Genomic DNA, 19,122 nt, shown 5'->3' on the forward strand with positions numbered 1-19,122 from the left:
GTATGTGGAGTAAGGAGTGTGTCCCTTTATTTAGGGCCTTGCTTGGTTAACCATGTGCCTGCAGCATGTCTAGCGAAGTGAAGAGCCAAACCCAGCAGTGCTGCTGACACAGTTGGGCAGATTGCCCACTCATTCCTCAGCAACTGTGGTGGCAGCAACAGCTCAAATATAAAAGGCTGATTTGGACCTATTGTGTCATTTATCATTTTGCATGAACTAATTCTTTATATATGTTAAATGATCCCTATAATGGGCATTACAGTCTCTACTTTTTAGACAGATAAGAATACAGGAATGTATAAAATCTCTTTGTGAAACTAAAAAACTATATTCCAAATATACTATATTCCAAATGACATTTCAAGCTATATATCACAGATCTAATGCGTTTCCATATCTGCTTGAACCAAGGTCTCTAAAACATAGCAATCTTAGAAATGTCAGTCATTGATTAGTAAGAAGTACTTTTCCAGGATGAGAAGGAGGGAATCTGGCCCACGACCAGTAAAAAATGTACAAAACTTCAGACTTTCAAAATGGATAATTTTTAATATCTTGGTTTTTCCTTTATTCCTTCTGTGGTATGAGTCATAGTCTGAGTTACACCAGTGTAAACCCTGGAAGAGCAGGACTGACTTCAGCACCACTGCTACAGATTTACTCTGAGATTACATTAAGGACCGGTTTAAATGGCTTCAAATAATTTTCTGCAGTGGCTGGATAGACAGCTAGGCATTGTTATTTTAGAGCTTTGGGTGTTCTTATGTCTGTACAAACCTGTGCCTTCTGCTGAAACCATTCTCAGTAGCTTAGTAACAGCTATCTCTTTGTATTTTTAAATACATTTTGAAGATCAATTGATGGTCTTTACCTTAAAAGTTTTATTTGGCAGGGCCTTTTTATCAGGACTGATTCACCTTATTGAAATAATTTTGCTGCCAACCTTTTTAGTATAGATGTGTTGAGAAAGCATCAAATTACAGATATTGATATTGATCTAGGTTATTTTATTCCTATATATAGTGTACAAAATTTTACCATGGCTTGCTGGACTATGAGAGCAGTAATAAAAAAATATGCTCTACAATAGGAAAGTAATCCTCTGCATTCACACATCAGCCTAATAAATCAGAGAAGCAATTGACAGGAGAGTTATGAATAGAAAGAAATCCATGGCACATACAGTAGAACATTATACTGCTGGAAAAGGCTGCAAATATATTTATTGCCAATTCAAAATGTAGGAACATCATATTTCCTATGTCTTTCACTGTATATTACCTTTCCTTCCCTATGACATAATATTTTCAAACATAAAAGATACAGCTTTTGCAAATGTTTTAATACAACTGCAACATGCTTTCCTCAGACCAGTGGAGAGAGATTCACAACACAGTGCAATGCTCTGCCTGCATCTGATGCATACCACAGAAAGTAGCATGAAGGTACTCATTTGCACACATAATACTGATTTTTTTTCTTTTCTCCTAACTGCTTAAAAAGCACTATCACCAGATATTCACATCTGATTTTTTTTTTTGGTTAATCAAGTTTAATCCCTAAAATTCTCTTCTATGTGCTTATTTGGACTGTCCAGAGCTGAAAAAGATAGAAACCTTTAGCCAGTATTCTCATATCCAGTGAGGCAGACACTGTAGGAGTGAATGCCAAACCCAGATAATCAGGAGGTCTAGGCAGGTTGTTGTTCAAGACCTCAGCCCAGAAGAAGATTAGTGCCACGACCCTAAACAGAAGCAGAACAGAGGTCAAATTCTGTACCCCAGAGATTTTTGTGAATACTGCTAACAGTTTGCTGTGTAGTGCATAAACAGGATAGTCTAAAGAGCAAACTTGCAATTATCCATATGAAACATGGACATTCATTAACTACTAGAACAAAAAAAAAAAGATTTTGGCTTGCTTTAGCTCTAAATAATTGTCCCTGACTATATACTAGTATCATAGAAAAACCTTAAAAAAGAACTGGGAAGAGTCAGGAAAATATTGTCCATTTGGTTATTCCCTGGAGAGGGAATAACTGGACAGTGGATGGAGAGGAACATGAAAGCAGTAAAGCAGTGTGTGGGATGAAAATACCAATACATATGCTCAATATTAAGCCCACAATTTTGTAAAATAATGTTTTCAGTCACTTTGTAAATTAATTTGATTCAGTATCCTTTCAAGATGAGGAAGAATGGTATGTTACAAAATGACTGAAAACAGGAGGGCAAGCAAAATGTCTAATTTTGCTTATCTAGCATTAACTCAAACCTCAATCACAACTAGATGTTGCATTACATTTATGAAATAATACACTCTTGTTTATTTCTTTTTAAAATCATGTCTCTTTACAATACTGATTCTTTATTCCCAATTGAGGCTTTTTTTCAAAAGGAATAATTTTGAAATGTGAAGGCAATAAACCCAAAGCATTCATCGGGTTCCTTAGCAGAGCAGAGGATTAGAAGACAAGAACTGGCCCCAGCAATCTGCCTCTATGTTGCTGTGCAGTCTTCCATTAATATCCTAGCTTAACATCCTAAATCTTCCTTTCCCTCCTTTAACCAAACGTCACTCCTCTGGGGCTTGTAATTAATTCATTTATTGAACAACTGAAACACCTTCCTAATCTTAAATCAAGTGAAATATATGCCAGGTACACAGTGCATCAGTATTATAATTCAGGCACAGTGTTCTGATGATAAAATCAAGAATAACCATGGTGAAATGACCCCAGAGGGATCCCAGAGTATAAAATGCCACTTCTTCTGTGCTACAGAAAGCACAGATTGTGGGAGTATTGCACAGTGCTCAATGACATCCATTAATACTCAGCCTTAATCAATGTGCACAAAACAAAGACATGCACTCTCTCATCAGAAGAGATAAATATCATAAAGTGGTAATGTATAAGTAAGATGCCAAAACTAAACACAGAAATGCATTCAGAAATGCTTTTCAAAGCAAGACTGTCAGTCTAAGATTTAATTACCAGACAGAAAGTAAACTAAAAAAAAGTGAAAGGGTTTACCACTTTAAATTTATATTTACCCATGTTTCTGGAATTTATTAGGAAAGTAAAGACAATATATTAGCAAGAAAAAAACAGAGTGATATACTCTCATAAACATTATTTAGTAATTCAGTGTTGGAGTCTAGCCAAAGAGAGAAATAGAATTACAATACTTTAAAATGATAGTGAATGAAAGTGTGTTTTTTATTAGCATTCTTCTAAACAATAAAAATATTTTAAAATTTTTAAGAGTTTAGGTGGTCTTAACAATGTTAACTTAGACTATTGTGTCAAGACCAATGCAGTCATTTCTGCCTCACTTGTTTTAGTTAATATTAAAGAGGAAAAATGTTCAGCCACAGGCTTGTACTATAGGCAGTGAATTAGTGTTTCTTTGATGCAGACAATTCAAACTATAAGAGGAGAGAGGGTATCATGGAGACAGCATAAAGAGACATCCAGAGCAGACATATTAGGCACTTCAAACTGGCACTGTAGTTACTGAAATGCTATCATAAATACTCTCTTGTATACCTATCAATAGAGAAGAGCTTGAAGTGCAGAAAGCATTGGGAGAAACAAACCATTTATATCTGCTTGCCTTAAAAGAGAAATAGAACTCAAGCCACTGACTGCTGGAATAAATAAAACGGAAGGGAGCAGAGTGATCATGAGTGGTTACACAGGTCAGAAAATGGAATCAAAAGGGTCTGATTTAAAAAAAAAAAAAAAGAAAAAAGCAATAGCAGAAAACAAAGGTTGCTTTCACAAAATCTTCTGTGGAAAGAAGGTGAGACAAGACATAGCATATCCAAGTGATGGGATTTTGATCATGGGGCAAAATAGGGCTTCGTTTCTATCAATCAAAAAAAAAGAGGACTCATCTTTCATCCGTTCCAGGTTTGTGTTTTATAAATCTTTCAACAGGCTAGGGGAAAAGATCTTCAGCCCCCATATTCCACCCCAAATTAATGGGACTGCAAGAATGTTACAAGATGCATGGTGCAAGGTAAACTGCCTGCCCATATGAAATGGTGGAATAGGAAATTCCTTGTTTTGCTGTGGTGAATTAATTCCTTTGCATGGTTTATGTCCACTGCCTGACGTGAACAAGTGGTGGTACCATGTTGAAAGGGTTCTGGGCACTCTGAAAAACTCCCAGAAGAAGATGTAGAAATACCTTTATTTTGATCATAAAATGAATGTGAATGATGAATTTCAGCAAGCTGGAAAAGAGATGATTTCGGCATGCAATCACTCAGGTTTTAGAACTCCATATGATAATGTCTGGACTGATACTTTTCTCCTGAAGGGAGTATATGGCAATGCTCTCCAAGATGAAGAGGAAAGTGTCCAATCCAGCAGTATTTATTTAGGATGCAAGGGAAGGCTTCAGGCAGGACAGTTCAACAGTTACTGTTCTTTTATTTGGCATCCTTGCAGTATTTTCCTGAGAGAAGGATCTCAAGTGTTGTGACTTTGCTGGCAAAAATTAATTTCCTAGCTTGCAGAAAGCAATTATTGGTGCCAGAAACCCTGAGTGACCTGTTACACCTTTGCAGCTGATGGCAGGCTGCCATCTTCCATGAGAGCAAAATGGTGTTGGCGTGTGAAACTGCACAATTCAATCCCTTTACACGGTGACCTCATACAAAAGAGGAAAATGTCATTACAGGAAGAAAAAATGCTGTGGAAGAATGAATCCTGTGTTTAATAGAATGTGCTCTTTTAAAGAAATGTTCTCTGCTGAGTATTTTAAAATGCTTCTCTTTTCCTATATCCCCTGTCTGTTACTTCTTGGCATCCAGGGGCAGCTACTCTGGCTCTGCTCACAATCTCACCATTGTTTGCGTAAGAGTCCTCTCCTGAGGAGAAAATGCCATCTGAAAGGGTCTTCCTGTGCTCTTCTGCCTGATCAGCTTTTCATTTGCTTTCAAATATCTGATCAAAACTTCTTCTCTCCTTTCCTTTTGCCTTTTAGTTACATTCTTCACTGTTATCAATGAAAGAATAATTTATATAAAGAATTACTGAAGTATTCTGAGATTCTGAATTTCAGAATTATTATGCATAACTGTAATGGGCTGCCTGGTAATTTTTACAGCCTTTAGCCTTCTGCCTCCCTATGTCCCCTTTTACATATGTGAGACCCTTAGTGAGGGCCGGTTACTGTTCAACACAAGATGAAAAATCAACTATCAAACATTAGCAAAAATAATCCAATTTCTTCAACTCCATTCTAATGTCTGCTGTACTACCTAACCACCCAGCACAGGGAATAAAAGTAGAGAATGAGAAGCACTACTGAGAGCAGATGTAGCAGCTGCCTTGCTGTTAAGCAAGACTTAAAGGGACTCAGAAGTAGCATTTGTGAAAAACTTTCAGGTAAGAGCAGCAGTTAAAATTGTACTTTGAAATAAAGACTAGCACTAAATGGTTTTGAGCAGCATAGAAGTGGCAGCACCCGCAAGAAATAACAACACCGTCTTTATCAATGGTCAGTGTTTATTGCATTTACCTATTGCTCTTCTGCTATGATCAGGGCTGGAAGGGGAAAAATAAAAATTCTACCAGAAATATAAAACATAAGTCACTCCAGAAGGTAGGGTTTTTTTGTGAAAAAGTAAATGGCTTCTGACACCTTAGTATCCAGCCTGGGGCATCTTCACATAAACAGTTACCAACTTTGTTTGAAAGTCCTTGAAGTTAGAGAAAGGCATTTGCAGACCTCAGTGTTACATAAAACTGAACAGGGCATTTGCACTTACGTACCAATAAAGGCACATTTAGAGTGATGCCACCCAATTCAGAAGTATGCCTGTGATCAACTTGTGCTTTAGAAATAACACCTACTATAAAGAACTTGGTCACGAAGGGAAAAATATCTCCAGTTTCCCTAGCCAGACTTTAAACATTTTTGAGTGAGTATCTTTTTCACGGTTGTTTTCTAAAGAGCATTTCCACTTCTTCTTTTTGGGGGGACAAAGGAAGCAAGGGATAGTGTTCCCCATTACAGCCACAGAAATTGAAATATTTTAGAAGAGAAAAACTTAATGGTAAAAACCATAAAGGGTGCTAGTAATCTCAGAAATGCCTATAGTCACAGCTGCTATTTTCTATTTCTGTCTAAAGTTTAGTTGACCTTGTTCCAAAAAAAAGAATATAAAGGTCTCTGTCCTGCCACTATACAAAAACAAAACTGGGAGATTGAAAGAATGGTCAGATTCAGAGGATAGATCATTAATCACCTTTTCAGTAGGTGATACAGTATAAATCATGCTTAAAAGAATAATAAAAAAAAAGTATTTCAGGACAGTTATTTCCAGAAACTCTGGATGAAATAGTCATTAATTGCAGGGTGACAATTTGATGCTCAATACTGATAAAGGTAAAAGAACTTTTTCTTTCCCTGTCGGATAACTCCAGCATTGAAACTTTAACAACTGCATTGCATTTCAAATTCAATACAACCAGGTAAATAAACTAAATTGTTGTATACATTACATTGTTTATTATATTATCATACATATATATATATACATTATACATATACATTACATTACAGATTAATATTGAATAAATTATTTAGTGAATTCAATTTGCTTTTTTTTCTCAGTGCCTGTCAGGCATGTGAAATACCAGCAGCATTCTTAACTTACATATTTCTATGTGAGTCCTTTCTCCACTCTTTGAAAGACCACCAAGATAGCATTTTTTCTTTAGCCCAAGTCATCTGCTATGTTAAAGCTACGTATTTGGTCAAAGAGCAGTGTTTTCTGCGTTTCAAAACAAATGAAATTCTTGTGCTATGTAATGGCAAAAAGAGATTGCAAAGAAAACAGGATGTGTCCTGGCGCTTCTTTTCCTTGCCTCTTGTGTTGGAGCTTGCAGGGTTCCCTGCGACCATGTGCAGCAGGACTGGAATGCTGCTTTCCATGAAGAAGGAATTGGATATTAAATGTGATCATTCTCAGACAGAGGAGAACTGGCCACAACACGCAACTGCAACACAAATACTTTGCAGAAAAGAGAATTTTGATATCAGTTTCTATTATTTAGGTGTTAGTTCAACTCATAATTCAGACACATTCTTAACAGTTATCACAGGAGTTGTCCCAGGTAGGTTCAACAGGACCACTCAAGTTACTCTGCCTGGGTATAAACATAGTAAGAATCTGGAATATCTGCTCTGATATCCCCTTATCAACAAGATTTTGAGCTCTCACACAAAAGGTTCCTCAAGAAATTCTGATTCAGTGGAGAGCTCAAGTAGACCCTAAGTATAGTACGAGCCATTTGGATTGACCCTAATCCCAACAAACAAACACAGAAACTGTTTTGTCTGCTGAGTCATGACCCAAACACAACGAGACTTATCATTAAATAACATAGGTTGGTAGATAGATAGATAGAGATAAAACAGTTTGCTAATGTTAGATGCTTTAGTCTGAAAAGCTCCACAAAGCATTAGATAAGTATACAATACATCCCTTTTTTCTGTTGTCTTACAAAAACCTAAAGTATCAGAAGTTTGAAAGCATATTCTTAGATGAACTCTTTCAAAAAAAGTATTTTGGTTTGTTTCCATAGCAGTATAGGTATTATGGAGTAAGGAGTATATCAAAGTCCTGAATAATAACAAAAGAAGTGGAGGAATCCTTGTTTTATTTGTTATCTTTTTTCACAGAAGAAGCTCAGAATGCTCCCTAGTGCTCTACTGTTTCATATAGTTACCTTCACCCTTCCAGCTCACGAGTCAGAAGCTTACAAAGGGTGATATCCTACTGGGATGGGTGAGATCAAAAATGATCAAATCAACAACAATCAGACGTCTTTTTCCCTAAATGATTAGCAACAAAAATCAAACCATCTTCTTCCCTCCAATGGAATAGCCACTTAAGGTCTCTCAGTCTATGGTTTACAGGAGGCAGCAGAGATTGTACAATGAATGAATTGCTCTAATTATTTAACTTCCTTTCTCAAAGAATAATCAATTCTCTTACTGAAGAACTAATTTCTGAATAAGGATGAGAGAAGAGTACAGGGAGAGAGTCCAGTTAAAATTTTCAGTGATACCTGTACCAGAGTTCTGTTCTCCAGTGCACAAACATCCTTCATTTTACAGTCATGTAAATATATTTTTATCACTATTTCTAAGATGTTTGATGTACACAACCAGTGCAATTCTGCCAGTGCCAGCAGATCACATGCTTACTCACTCAGGAATGTCCTCAGCATGAAAAAGCCTGGAAGGGAAAGCTGCTGTAGCCAAATAGACTCACAGAGTGGTATGTTCTGAGGGTAAGGATAATGAAGCACTAGCAAGCCAGCATCACTGCTCAGTTCTGACAAGTAAGCAATAGCAGATCTTGATCTCAGTTTACCTCTACATGCCAGGATAAAAGATGCCAGTACAGCACAGATTTATGTGCACACCACATGTCCCTGACTAGTAGCATCTCTGAGAGGGCCAGGGGAGGCAGCTGGGGCTGGTAACAGCTTCACTCATTCAATTTTAATTGACTGCTGTGTGTTTGTCAGATCCCTCAGAGCCACCTTCCTTCTGTTTCAGCTTGTGCCAAAAGCTGTGCTGGTCCCATTAACCACAGGGAAAAAGCAAGCAAGAAGTACCTATCAGCTACAGGTAAGAACAAAGTCTATATTAATGTTTGAATTGCATTTCAGATGCAATCCTCACTGAATTTCAAGTTCATAGACCAATGATTACAGTTCAAGCTGCAAACCCAGTGAAATTAGACTCTATTCACACAATTATACATTAAAGTAGGCTTTGATTCAGAACCTTTTTGCTTAATTTTCATCTTCTGTGTTTGTATTTAGTGTCCAAATGTCTCTTTGAGAACCCTAAGGAAATGCCCATATGTTTCAGTGAGATCAAGACTACACCACTAGTTGATTACCAAACAACTACTGATACAGTTTTTAAATGGTATGCAATCAATCAAAATAGTCCAAAGAAAACAAAACAATGAATGACAACAATATTTTTATGCATTTTTTACTTTCTGTAATGGTAACAAATAACTGAAAGCTTGAGTAAAATGGGTCCAGGTATATATCCATGATTTCTCTTGTAAGATTTTTTTTAAAGCACATATAAATAACTGGTAATGATAAATGGCAAACAGCAACACTGCTGAAAAAAGGGTTTATAAATCTTACCTCTGCTTTTATTTTATTGTCTCCGAAACACAGGTGTTGTAAGTAGGCTGCAGCATTTGACTGTACTGAGGGAAATTGATGTTGTAACATCTGTATAACTTCTGGAAGCTCTGGATCCCGCCATCCAAACTCTCTGTGTGAAAGCAAACGCAAAAGATTCATCAAAAATTCTGCTATTAGTGGATAAATGTGGCAACAGTTGGGTCAACAAAGAACATAGAAATGGCTAAGTAATATTTTGATTTTTTTTTTCCCCCACTACTTTCAAAGCAAACATTAAATCAAATAGGAAAATATTTTTTATTTTAAACTGTACTTCTCTGAAAAAAAATATGTCAAGTATAATAAGAAGAAATGACTTCATGGAATTAGTTCTCTAACATAAATTTTCCTATATAAAATGGCTATATGAATTTATAATATAAGAAAGAAAATAGATGCTCATACCATTATCCTTTATTAAAATGAAAATATAGAGGCTAGAATCATAACCACAAATGGTTTGCTACGAAATGCTAATTTGTCAAAAAGTCCTTTTCAGTTACTGCAATCTTTGTGGGATACGAATGTCTAGCTTATATAGAAAGCAATGACCAATTTTGTCTCTTGGTTTATTTTCTTCCAGATACAGTCAGTGTAAAACCCTTACACATCTCTGGCCCTCTCTGAGTAGGGGGTTGGACCAGGTGACTTCCAGAGGTCTCTTCCAACCTCAGTCCTGTGATTCTGTAATTTTACAATTATGCAATACACACTTTCACATTGGATAATTTTTAAATCTTCATTTCTTCTACTCTATCCAAAGCAGCTAGGCAAACACAAAGACTCAGTGTTTGCACTTTTCATTAATCCTACAAAATATGAAATGCCATTGGCATCACATGAAAGAACTGAATCCATATATGTTGAACAAGTCCCTGCAGGTATTTTGCAGTTTCCAGACCTGAACTTAAAATCAATCTGCCACTTCACGTAATTTTCCCCCCTCTGTATTTAAGGATAAAATCATTCATGAAAATGGCTTTGGACTTTGTGTCCCAAGAGCCAGGGATACACACAGCTGCTCTGCATGATATACTTAGTTATCACATGCCTTTTCCCCAAGTGCCATATAAATATTTTTACCATCTTTCATCTGGTGCTACATATTCAGGCTAACAGAGAGAAATTAGGGAAAAGAGGTGACTTCCGAAAAAATTCTCTATTGCAGTTACCATGCAGTTACCACACGGGAGCTTATTGCCAAAAACACTTGCAAGACCTGTTGCAGAGTCCAGCTGTAACATTTGAAAAAACAGTCTTGATCATCAGTTTCCTTCCCAGATTATAAGGGTTCTGCTGCAGTGAGGTTAAGTATATGTCACTGAGGCAACTCAAGGTATCTCTGCAATCTGCCCCAAGTAAAATCAGGCCCACTTTAAATATGACATTTCTCCATGACACTTCTTGGAAACAAGATTTATTTTGCAATAATAATGAATTGCTACAGAACAGAGGGATTGTCTGTTCTCTTCTCATATGGGACATTTGTGAGATTGAGAACTGTCATTACAGTTGTATGAAGATTCAGAATATAAATATGGGATGTAAAAAATACGCTCAGAATTTCATTGGTTATTTTTCTTCTAACAAAGCATACGTTAACTCATGATTATTTAATTTCACATTAAGTATTTAATATAAAGAGAGCATAAAGATGTAGTAATAAATCACATATGGACGATTCCAATAAACCTTTAGATAATATAGACTGTTGGAAGCTTCTACAAAAGACATCTGCATAGATTCAGAAAGACTTACATTTCACTGATATTTTGAAAAGTTAGAGAACATTGTAAAAGGTGTCAGGGAAGGCTAGAAACTTCAGTAGCCAAAGATGGCAAACACTTCCGTTTTCTTTGTATACCAGCTTACCATGACTCTTTTCAATAGGTGAAAAGGAAGAGATTAATTGGTTAAGCACTTATTTCTGTTAAAGAATGGGTAGTACAAACCCATAAACAAACCCTAAATTCCCAGAGATAATTCCCAGAAACAGCGTTATCTGACATGTTAGCTTCCTCGTGTATTTGCTTTCTTCCAGTTAACCATGTTAACACTCGCTAAAAGATTCTTCAAACCTATTAGACCTGTCTTCTACATAAACAGCTCTCAGTAAACCAAAGACATAATCCAGAATTTTTGTTTAAATAAAAATAAGAAATGAAAAGCAAAATCCACCAACCTTACTGAGGGCAAATTATCCTACCTCCACTTCTAATTTATTCTCATTTTCAATCCTAGATTCCAAGTGCAGGTGTCAGTATTTTGGGGAGGATACAAAATACCAGAATAAAACAGCTTGTATAACAAGAGAATGAGAGGGAACATTAGAAAGTAGTTGTTTTACAGCAAATAACTACATGTCAAAGTGTTGGAACTTCTATCACCAAATTCTCCCAAAAAGGAAATTTCCTCCTTCACAATACATATATTACTTGAACCAACCAAAAACCAAACCAATCAAAAACCAACTGAACAAAAGGCCTGTTATGTGCAGTAGTACATCATGGGCCCTGACAACTAGCTCAGGTTCCTCTTCTTCCTCTTGTCCTGGAATCCAGGAAAGAAGGGGCAATGAGGGGGCAAAAGGAAAAAAGGTCCCTTCATCAAAGGTACAGTTAATTGTTCTGAGGAACCTGCAGACTCGACACATATGAAAACAAGGCTCTCTCTACTTTTCCCCTCTGATCTCCCAGAAAAAAAATCAGCAAATGACCGATGTATTGTGTACACAACCTATTGGAAATGGTTGTGTACACACTGGATGTAAGCAGAAAATTAATTTAGAGAAGAAACCTTTAGCACTGAATACTGAGTTTGTTATGTAACCAGTTTTAGGAGAGAAAATGAACAAAGCAGGAAAAAAAGTTCAAAAATTTAGCCCTAGTATGCACTGTCATTTTAAGCAGATGGTCTCTAAGATGATGATATTTTTAGAAGTTTCTAAATGAAATACAGTAGCTATATAAAACAAACAAGAACTTCTGTCAACAGTTAAGGCTGCTTGAATAATTGTGATAATTTTAGCAGCCTTCAGGGCAAGAAAGACTAGTTTCTAGGGGTTTAAATTTTTCATTTGTTTTATACTAGTCTTTTATAGGAGAAAAAAAGTGAGAATGAGAAAGAGGGGGCTTTTTTAAGAACAACAGGCTTGCAGCTCTATTAACAATATTTATTTTAATTTTTTTTTAATTTAGTTGCATTATGAAAAGTTAGAAAGGCTACTTAATGAAGTCAACTGGCATTGCTCTGGAGAAGGGAAAAGGACTGGAAATTCTTAAAGACAAAGGCACAAAATGTATCTGGAACATTTTGCATAGATGTGGAGGAACAGTCAGGCCATGCCTCCAAGCATACCTATATGACAAAAAATATGTTTTAAAATAGAGAGCCAAACAAAAAGTAAGAGAAAACAATTAGTAGGGAAGTCAAGAGCTGGAATAAACTGACTGCCTACCAAGAAAAAGCAGTAGTAGGGTGGTATTTGACAAAGATAAGTGTCAGATTAAAGGAAAGGAGAAGGAAAATGAAAATCAAATCTACCTCTATTTCTGTGAAATATCTGAGATTGTGCCACATGAAAATTAGTTAAATGGGCAACATATGAGAACCTAATCCCTAGTAAAATTATAAAGTAGAATTATGCAAAATTTGAAACGGTAGTGAATATCCTAAACAAACCATGTCCCTAAGCCCATCTCCCTTATTAGCATCCCCATGCTTCCAAAAACTGAGTGAGGCAATCCACACAGATGGTGAAACAAGCCAGAAGGTTGGAGTAAATCAGAGGAGGTGGGTGACATTTTGAGAATGTTAACAAAGTATCTGTGTAGTTGATCCAAAAATAAAGAGTAAGGTAGTACCTGTACGTGCAAGATCTTCTGCTATTGCCTATGATTTCCTTGGAATAACAACACTAATCTGTTCAGGTCAGCTAAAGGCTTCTGACGGTGGTGTGAGTTTTTCCACAACAGTATCCAAGCTGTGCAAGAACTTCACAGTTTTGTCTGGAAAGTGGCATTTGGCATAACTTCAAATATTTGGGCATGTTGTCAAATTGCATTTTTTCTCAGAAGCATCTTCATTGGATGAGACTGACCAGAACACACTAAAGTGTTCCACCTTCTTTTTATTATGGAAACTGTGTTCTAGGAATGTAGGAGGATTGATCTCATTTTGAATTCTGCAGAAGATTTTAGCTTGAAGTGGTGACTAAGGCTGTTCCATGGATTACAGGAGACAACTGTTCCAGGAGTGTAAGAAGACCCAAAGGGGAAGCTGTATGTAAGCCGGCAATATGTATGCATAGACTAACACAATAGGCTACATTTTATCTGTGAACAACTGAAGAGAATCAACAAGGAGCTGTGCATGAGACACAACAACTCTGACACAGAATTAATAGCACCTAGAAATTCAGGCTGATTTGGGTACTGCAAGTAATGCATTGAAACCAGTTCCTGCTCCTGCCATCATATCACATACACATGTCAGAAAGCAAAAGAGATGCAGACTTAAAAGACTGTTAGCAACACAGCTGAGTGCACTGGCTATGTGGGGTCAGTTAAAGGTGCTGCTGAACACAGAGTATGTACTGCGTCTGAGTATTTGCTTGGATTATGCCAGAATTTTCTTCTTCTGCTACTGAAAATGCTGATGCTACACAGAAAAGCAAAAGCAAAATTCCTGTTACATCTATACGTGCACTGGTTTTAAAAAGGCTACCAAAAGGTCTCCAGCTGGTAACTAAGGATACTGATTGCTTTTGCAAAGCATTGGAGAAGCAGGCATGATGGCTCTGTCTACTCTCCAGCCACTGGTCACAGCGAATCTCACGAGAGCTTGGGTTCTTATTTCTGGTTTACATCTTATTACAGATTCACCACAAATGTGTTTTTCACAATGTATTTGTGTCTGCTAATGAGGTGCAGAGAAGGATGTGATGTGTCAGATGCACAGGATTCTTGCCCAGGTCTGCCAAGCAGCGATGGAGATGCTCAGCATGTCCCAGCTCTTTAATAGAACCATAAACTTGGGGTCTCTGGGTTAATCCAGTACTTCAAAAAAAAAAAATCACATCTCCAATACAGCAAAGGGCTAAAACTGACTTGTACAATGGCAAATATACCCTCCTGCAGTTCTGCCTTTGCATGTTCTTTGATAAGGCATCATTATTCTGTTTTTACATTACTACCTGTGATTTGTATTTTAAAATAAAATAACTCTAAGGAGTGAGCCTGTGAGCCTGTGAAGAGGCAAGATGAGAACTACTTCAACACAGCAAAAACGGCCCGGAGCTGAACTGTCTGTAGATTTAATGAACATTTTCATTGAAGAGGAAAAGATTTTAAGATGATACAGTTGAGTAAAGATTATTTAATGACACTGGCCCACATGATACTATTCACAGCTCCAGGTTACTGCCTCCAGTACAACATGATTATATTCACAAGTGTGAGTATTATCTGCTCAAGGTTACCCTCATTTCATTTACATTTCTTCTCAATACATTTCTTAATTGAAATGTATTTATGAACCTTTATGAAATATTTTTTTCACTCTATTGGTACTGATCTATAAATATTTACTTCTCTCATTCCCCGTGAGGGAGTTTGCATTTCTGATTCTTATGAAAAAAGCTGTCTGTGTCCTAAGGTAGCCATACCCTACTTCCGTTGGTACAATGTTATCTCTCCTCTAGACTGTGGGGTTGGAGCAGGGACTTCAGAGCTTTAGAATATCTTTAATTTTGCCATTTGTACCATTTGGTTTGTTTAGTTAATTTGTTTGCTTTTGTTAGAAAGGGGTATTTGTCTTTTGGGGTTGTTGAGCTGAAAAAGTCTTGAAAAATTTGTTTTATCTTTTCCTCTGCAGGCATTTGCATATACAGAGACTGCTTCTGCAAATGCAGGGAGGAGGCAAATTAGGTAAGATATCAAGATGTCTTTAAGCTGCCTAATTTTTCTTCTTTTCCCTGCTATGCATAACATTTTTCTGACCTCCTACTACAGAAGCTTAATACATTACAGCTCTGAAAACATGCCAAGTTAACCCTTCCCTGAGAGACCAGCTTACACTTGGCCTCTCTCCATCTACAGGAGTTCACATGTCACAGGGCAGATTTCAGGAGATTGTGAAATGCTGTTCACTGGCAGAATGGCTGTTACAGATGCAGATATGCTTTCCTCATAGATCAGAAAGGTGGAAACATAGACAGGAGATTAAAACAGTACACAGACCTAGGGGATTCCAGCCTTGACCCTGTCATTGATTCACAGTCAGACAGAGTCATTTACTTTAATGCCTTTCTCTGAGGTTTGAGAGATTTTCGGTTTCTAGAGACCTGTAAATCAAAATTGTCTTCTTTTCTAGAACTACTGTTCCCTTTCAGAGGCTCCTAAAACTTTCTGTATTTCAATAATAGGAGGAAAAAAGATTCTGAGGTCCTGCTCCCATCTGGCCATAAAAAAATATAAAGAACAAATGTTACTCCACAAATCCCTGATTTTCCTAGGAAAATGGGAGAAGTACTTTAGCAATGAAGATATTTATTTTATTTCCCCACATGCATGATAACAACTAAATATTGCAGCTATAAAAAAAAGCAAAAAAAGCAGCAAGAAAAGAACGCTTAAACATTAGCCTAACAGCACCAATGTTAATGATTTAAACCACACTCATCTTCAGGAGAAGAAGCTGGCACACAGTACTCCCTGAAAGACTCAGAGCATCCACATTACTTTTTGAAATAACCACAACCACAAAAGTTCCCAAAAGGTTTTGAGGCATTCCACCTCTCTCCAGTCAAAGCTTTTCAATATCATGTTATTAAGCAGAATGATTTTCATGATAACTGATGTGACAACACATGGTTTGTCTCTCCCTCCTGCTCTCTTTGCCTGATCAAGCTTCTGGCTCCAGCAGATCATCTGAGTTGGATGGCAGTGACAGAAGAACTTTTCCAGCAGGGATGACTGAAAGTCAAGCCTTTTCAGGTTTGGGTAAATCAAGAAACAATGAAACTGCATATTTCCCTCCTGTTCACAAATGAAAAGCTGGGACATATTACCACCTGGGTAACCTGGAGACTGCCACAGGAAAGTAGGGACCACCAGCACTAAAACTAGGTCTTTTCTATGTGTTCAAATAGCAGAAAATAGGAAATTTCAACAGAGCATACAGTTAACACAAGCTGCAGAAATACTTTTTACAGCCAGGGTGAGAGACCAAGAAAAGGTGTTCACCTAAACTAACAGAAAGTATTAATCCTAAATATCTTGTGCTATTTCACTCCTTAATGATTACTCCATGGAGTGCACTTTTGGCTTATTTTATTGCTGGATAGCAGAAACTCTTATCTCCACACATCAATGCCCAGGTATAGTTCTTATCTATGCAACACTTTGCAGCGCTCCCTGTCTTTCTGAGCAAAGCAAACTCTTCAGAATAGATATTCGTTTGATGTTTAAATAATGAATATTAAACCATAAAACTTAACGGTGACTCAAGATATTATACAAATTCATAAATCCAGAATTTGTCCTGAAACACCAATTCTGCTGTCCCTGAAACACCAACGCCAAGGAAAAAAACTACATAAATTTCTAATACTGAATTAAAACAAACGAACAAACAAACAAGTAACAAACTGTACTAATTTTCTTTTCTCAATTTTCTAAATTCCTATTCAATCTTCTAGAAAAATAGAGAGACTAATTCTATTCATTAAAGTTGCAAGCTGTACAACTCTATAGAAGTGCTTGAATTTGATTTTCTTGTCACAGGGAAATACAGACTAGTGGTTTTCCTTTGCTGTCCTTATTTCTGTTTTCATTAAGCATGAAAAAAACTTATCTCCTGCACGCTAAGTTGATGTACCTCAATGTACAACCACCAAAACAATGTAATAATGTAAGATACACTTGACATTCATGAGACAGAAAGTTCACAGGATTAATAACAAGAGAGTCAAATTTTTAAAAAATTCCTCAAATAAAAGCTGTTGGATGGCAGGAAAAATATCCACCAGCAATGAGTAGTGATACTCAAATACTATTGCTATTTCCCATCACATGCTCTTTATCTTCAAAGCAATGTAGAAATTCTAGGGAACTCTCCTAATGCAGATATCATCACCTTCATGCCAAGCATGGGTAAAGAGAGACAGCACTTACATGCCTCTTTCACAGAGGAAAAATAAAAAAATAAAAAATATATAGTACAAGTTAAAAGGGCCACTATTAAGTCCTCACTCCTAGTTTTCAACCCTCTGAACCCAGAGACACCAATTCACTGTTAGCTGACTGCAAAAGATTTTCAAGTATATAAAAAAATGCAGAGGATCTGAACAGCATTTCAGGGGAGTGCAGGGCAAGAGAGGATACCTTCTGGGCTACCAAGGCTAATTTCTGACTGCAAGCGTCCTGCTGTTTGCCACGGCTGCTGCTGTATACATTGCCCAAAGAAGGCTTCCTCTAGAGAAATTTTAATCAATCCTGGATTCTGTTGATCCTAACAACAGTTTCAGTTTATAAATAATAACGATAATAAAAAAAAGATTTGTTGCACATCCTTTCAGAAGAAGCAATTTTTTTTTGTATTTCTATTGCTTTTTCTAACAGGGTATTTCAATTTCAATTTTGTCCTATTCTACTCAAAGCACCAACAAACATAACACATATCCCACTTTTCAGAGTACTAAGAAAACAAGGCTGTACTTCCACACTCACAGAAGGAAGTAAATGGAGAAAGGATGTTTTTTAGCTGGGTATCTACCATGGTAATGTATCTGTTCTCTGTTTGGGCCACAGAATAACCTAGAAAGTCTTCGAAATGACTCAAAAGCCAGAAGAATTATGAGTTTGTTAATGGACCAGTATGACTAACAGAAAGTACTACGAAGTGCTCTACAACACACTGGAAATCCCCAACCCTCAATTGATGCGTCAGCAACAAAAGCAGACCAAGAACAGCACATCCCAGCTGAAACCAGGATAATGTCTTACCTAAAATTAACGGAAAAGCTGAATAAGAAAAAAATTATTATACATGAACAATACTCAGAGTTTAGTGCAGAAGCAGGCTGTAGGTTTTAAATCAGCATAAAATAGACATCTCACATGTATATTCGATAGTTCTGCCTCAGTAAAATTCAACATCCTTTAAATGGGGAAAACTATCTCCTCCCTTAGTTGCCACTGTCAGGTTACAACTGGGACATAACTTTTCTATCTGTGACAAAAAGAATGAGCCTGCAGACTGTTCTGCACAGCATTTCTACAGAAATGTTTCCAGCTGAACTGTGAAACACTGTATGTCACTAATAAATCCACTGCAAAAAATAATCATGGTACTGATTCAGGGCAATTGCTCTTATTAATGGACGAGAGAAATACTGCCAAGTATATGTCATTTAGAAATCAGAATCAATACCTTAAAGAGGTTTTGAAACTTGAATATATCAAGGGAAAATATGTGCCTCAATCTATCAGAAATCTTTCCTCAGCCAGTGGAAGTACAGCAATCGACAGAAAAAGGATGAGTTACTTGTATTTTACTTAGTTGTTAGTCGTATGTATGGTACTTATTTCCTTGCAACATGTTCTGGGCAGATTTTTCAACTGATATACTGAATTCCAGTGCCAATTACTTTCACTAATTCAAGGACTTAGCTGGTGTGTGACACACTATGATATATTCTGCAAACAGCAAGAAGTACAGACTGTGAATTGCACCTTTCCCTTTTATCCTCAGAGCTAATTTCTTTTCAGATTTCGGTAACCTTTTCCCCCATATTTCCTTGTTGAAGGTGAAAGGCCAACACTACTCCCTCAAACTTTTAAACTGTTCTCTCTGTGCTCAACTGACAGCATCAACTCCAG

General features: G+C 36.9%; 1 protein-coding gene across 2 annotated transcripts in view; it reads right to left on the reverse strand.

Annotated features, from left to right (window-relative positions):
• CTNND2 (catenin delta 2) overlaps positions 1–19,122 on the reverse strand; it is a 244,047-nt gene that overhangs the window by 153,047 nt on the left and 71,878 nt on the right. For both annotated transcript variants that reach the window (XM_029958914.1, XM_029958913.1), the window contains one exon: positions 9,200–9,332. In XM_029958914.1, coding sequence (XP_029814774.1) covers positions 9,200–9,332 — 133 coding nt within the window. The remainder of the gene's footprint in view (positions 1–9,199; positions 9,333–19,122) is intronic.

This window comes from Manacus vitellinus, unplaced genomic scaffold, assembly GCF_001715985.3.
Source record: "Manacus vitellinus isolate BGI_N305 unplaced genomic scaffold, ASM171598v3 scaffold_17_pilon, whole genome shotgun sequence".
Taxonomy (NCBI): Eukaryota; Metazoa; Chordata; class Aves; order Passeriformes; family Pipridae; genus Manacus; species Manacus vitellinus.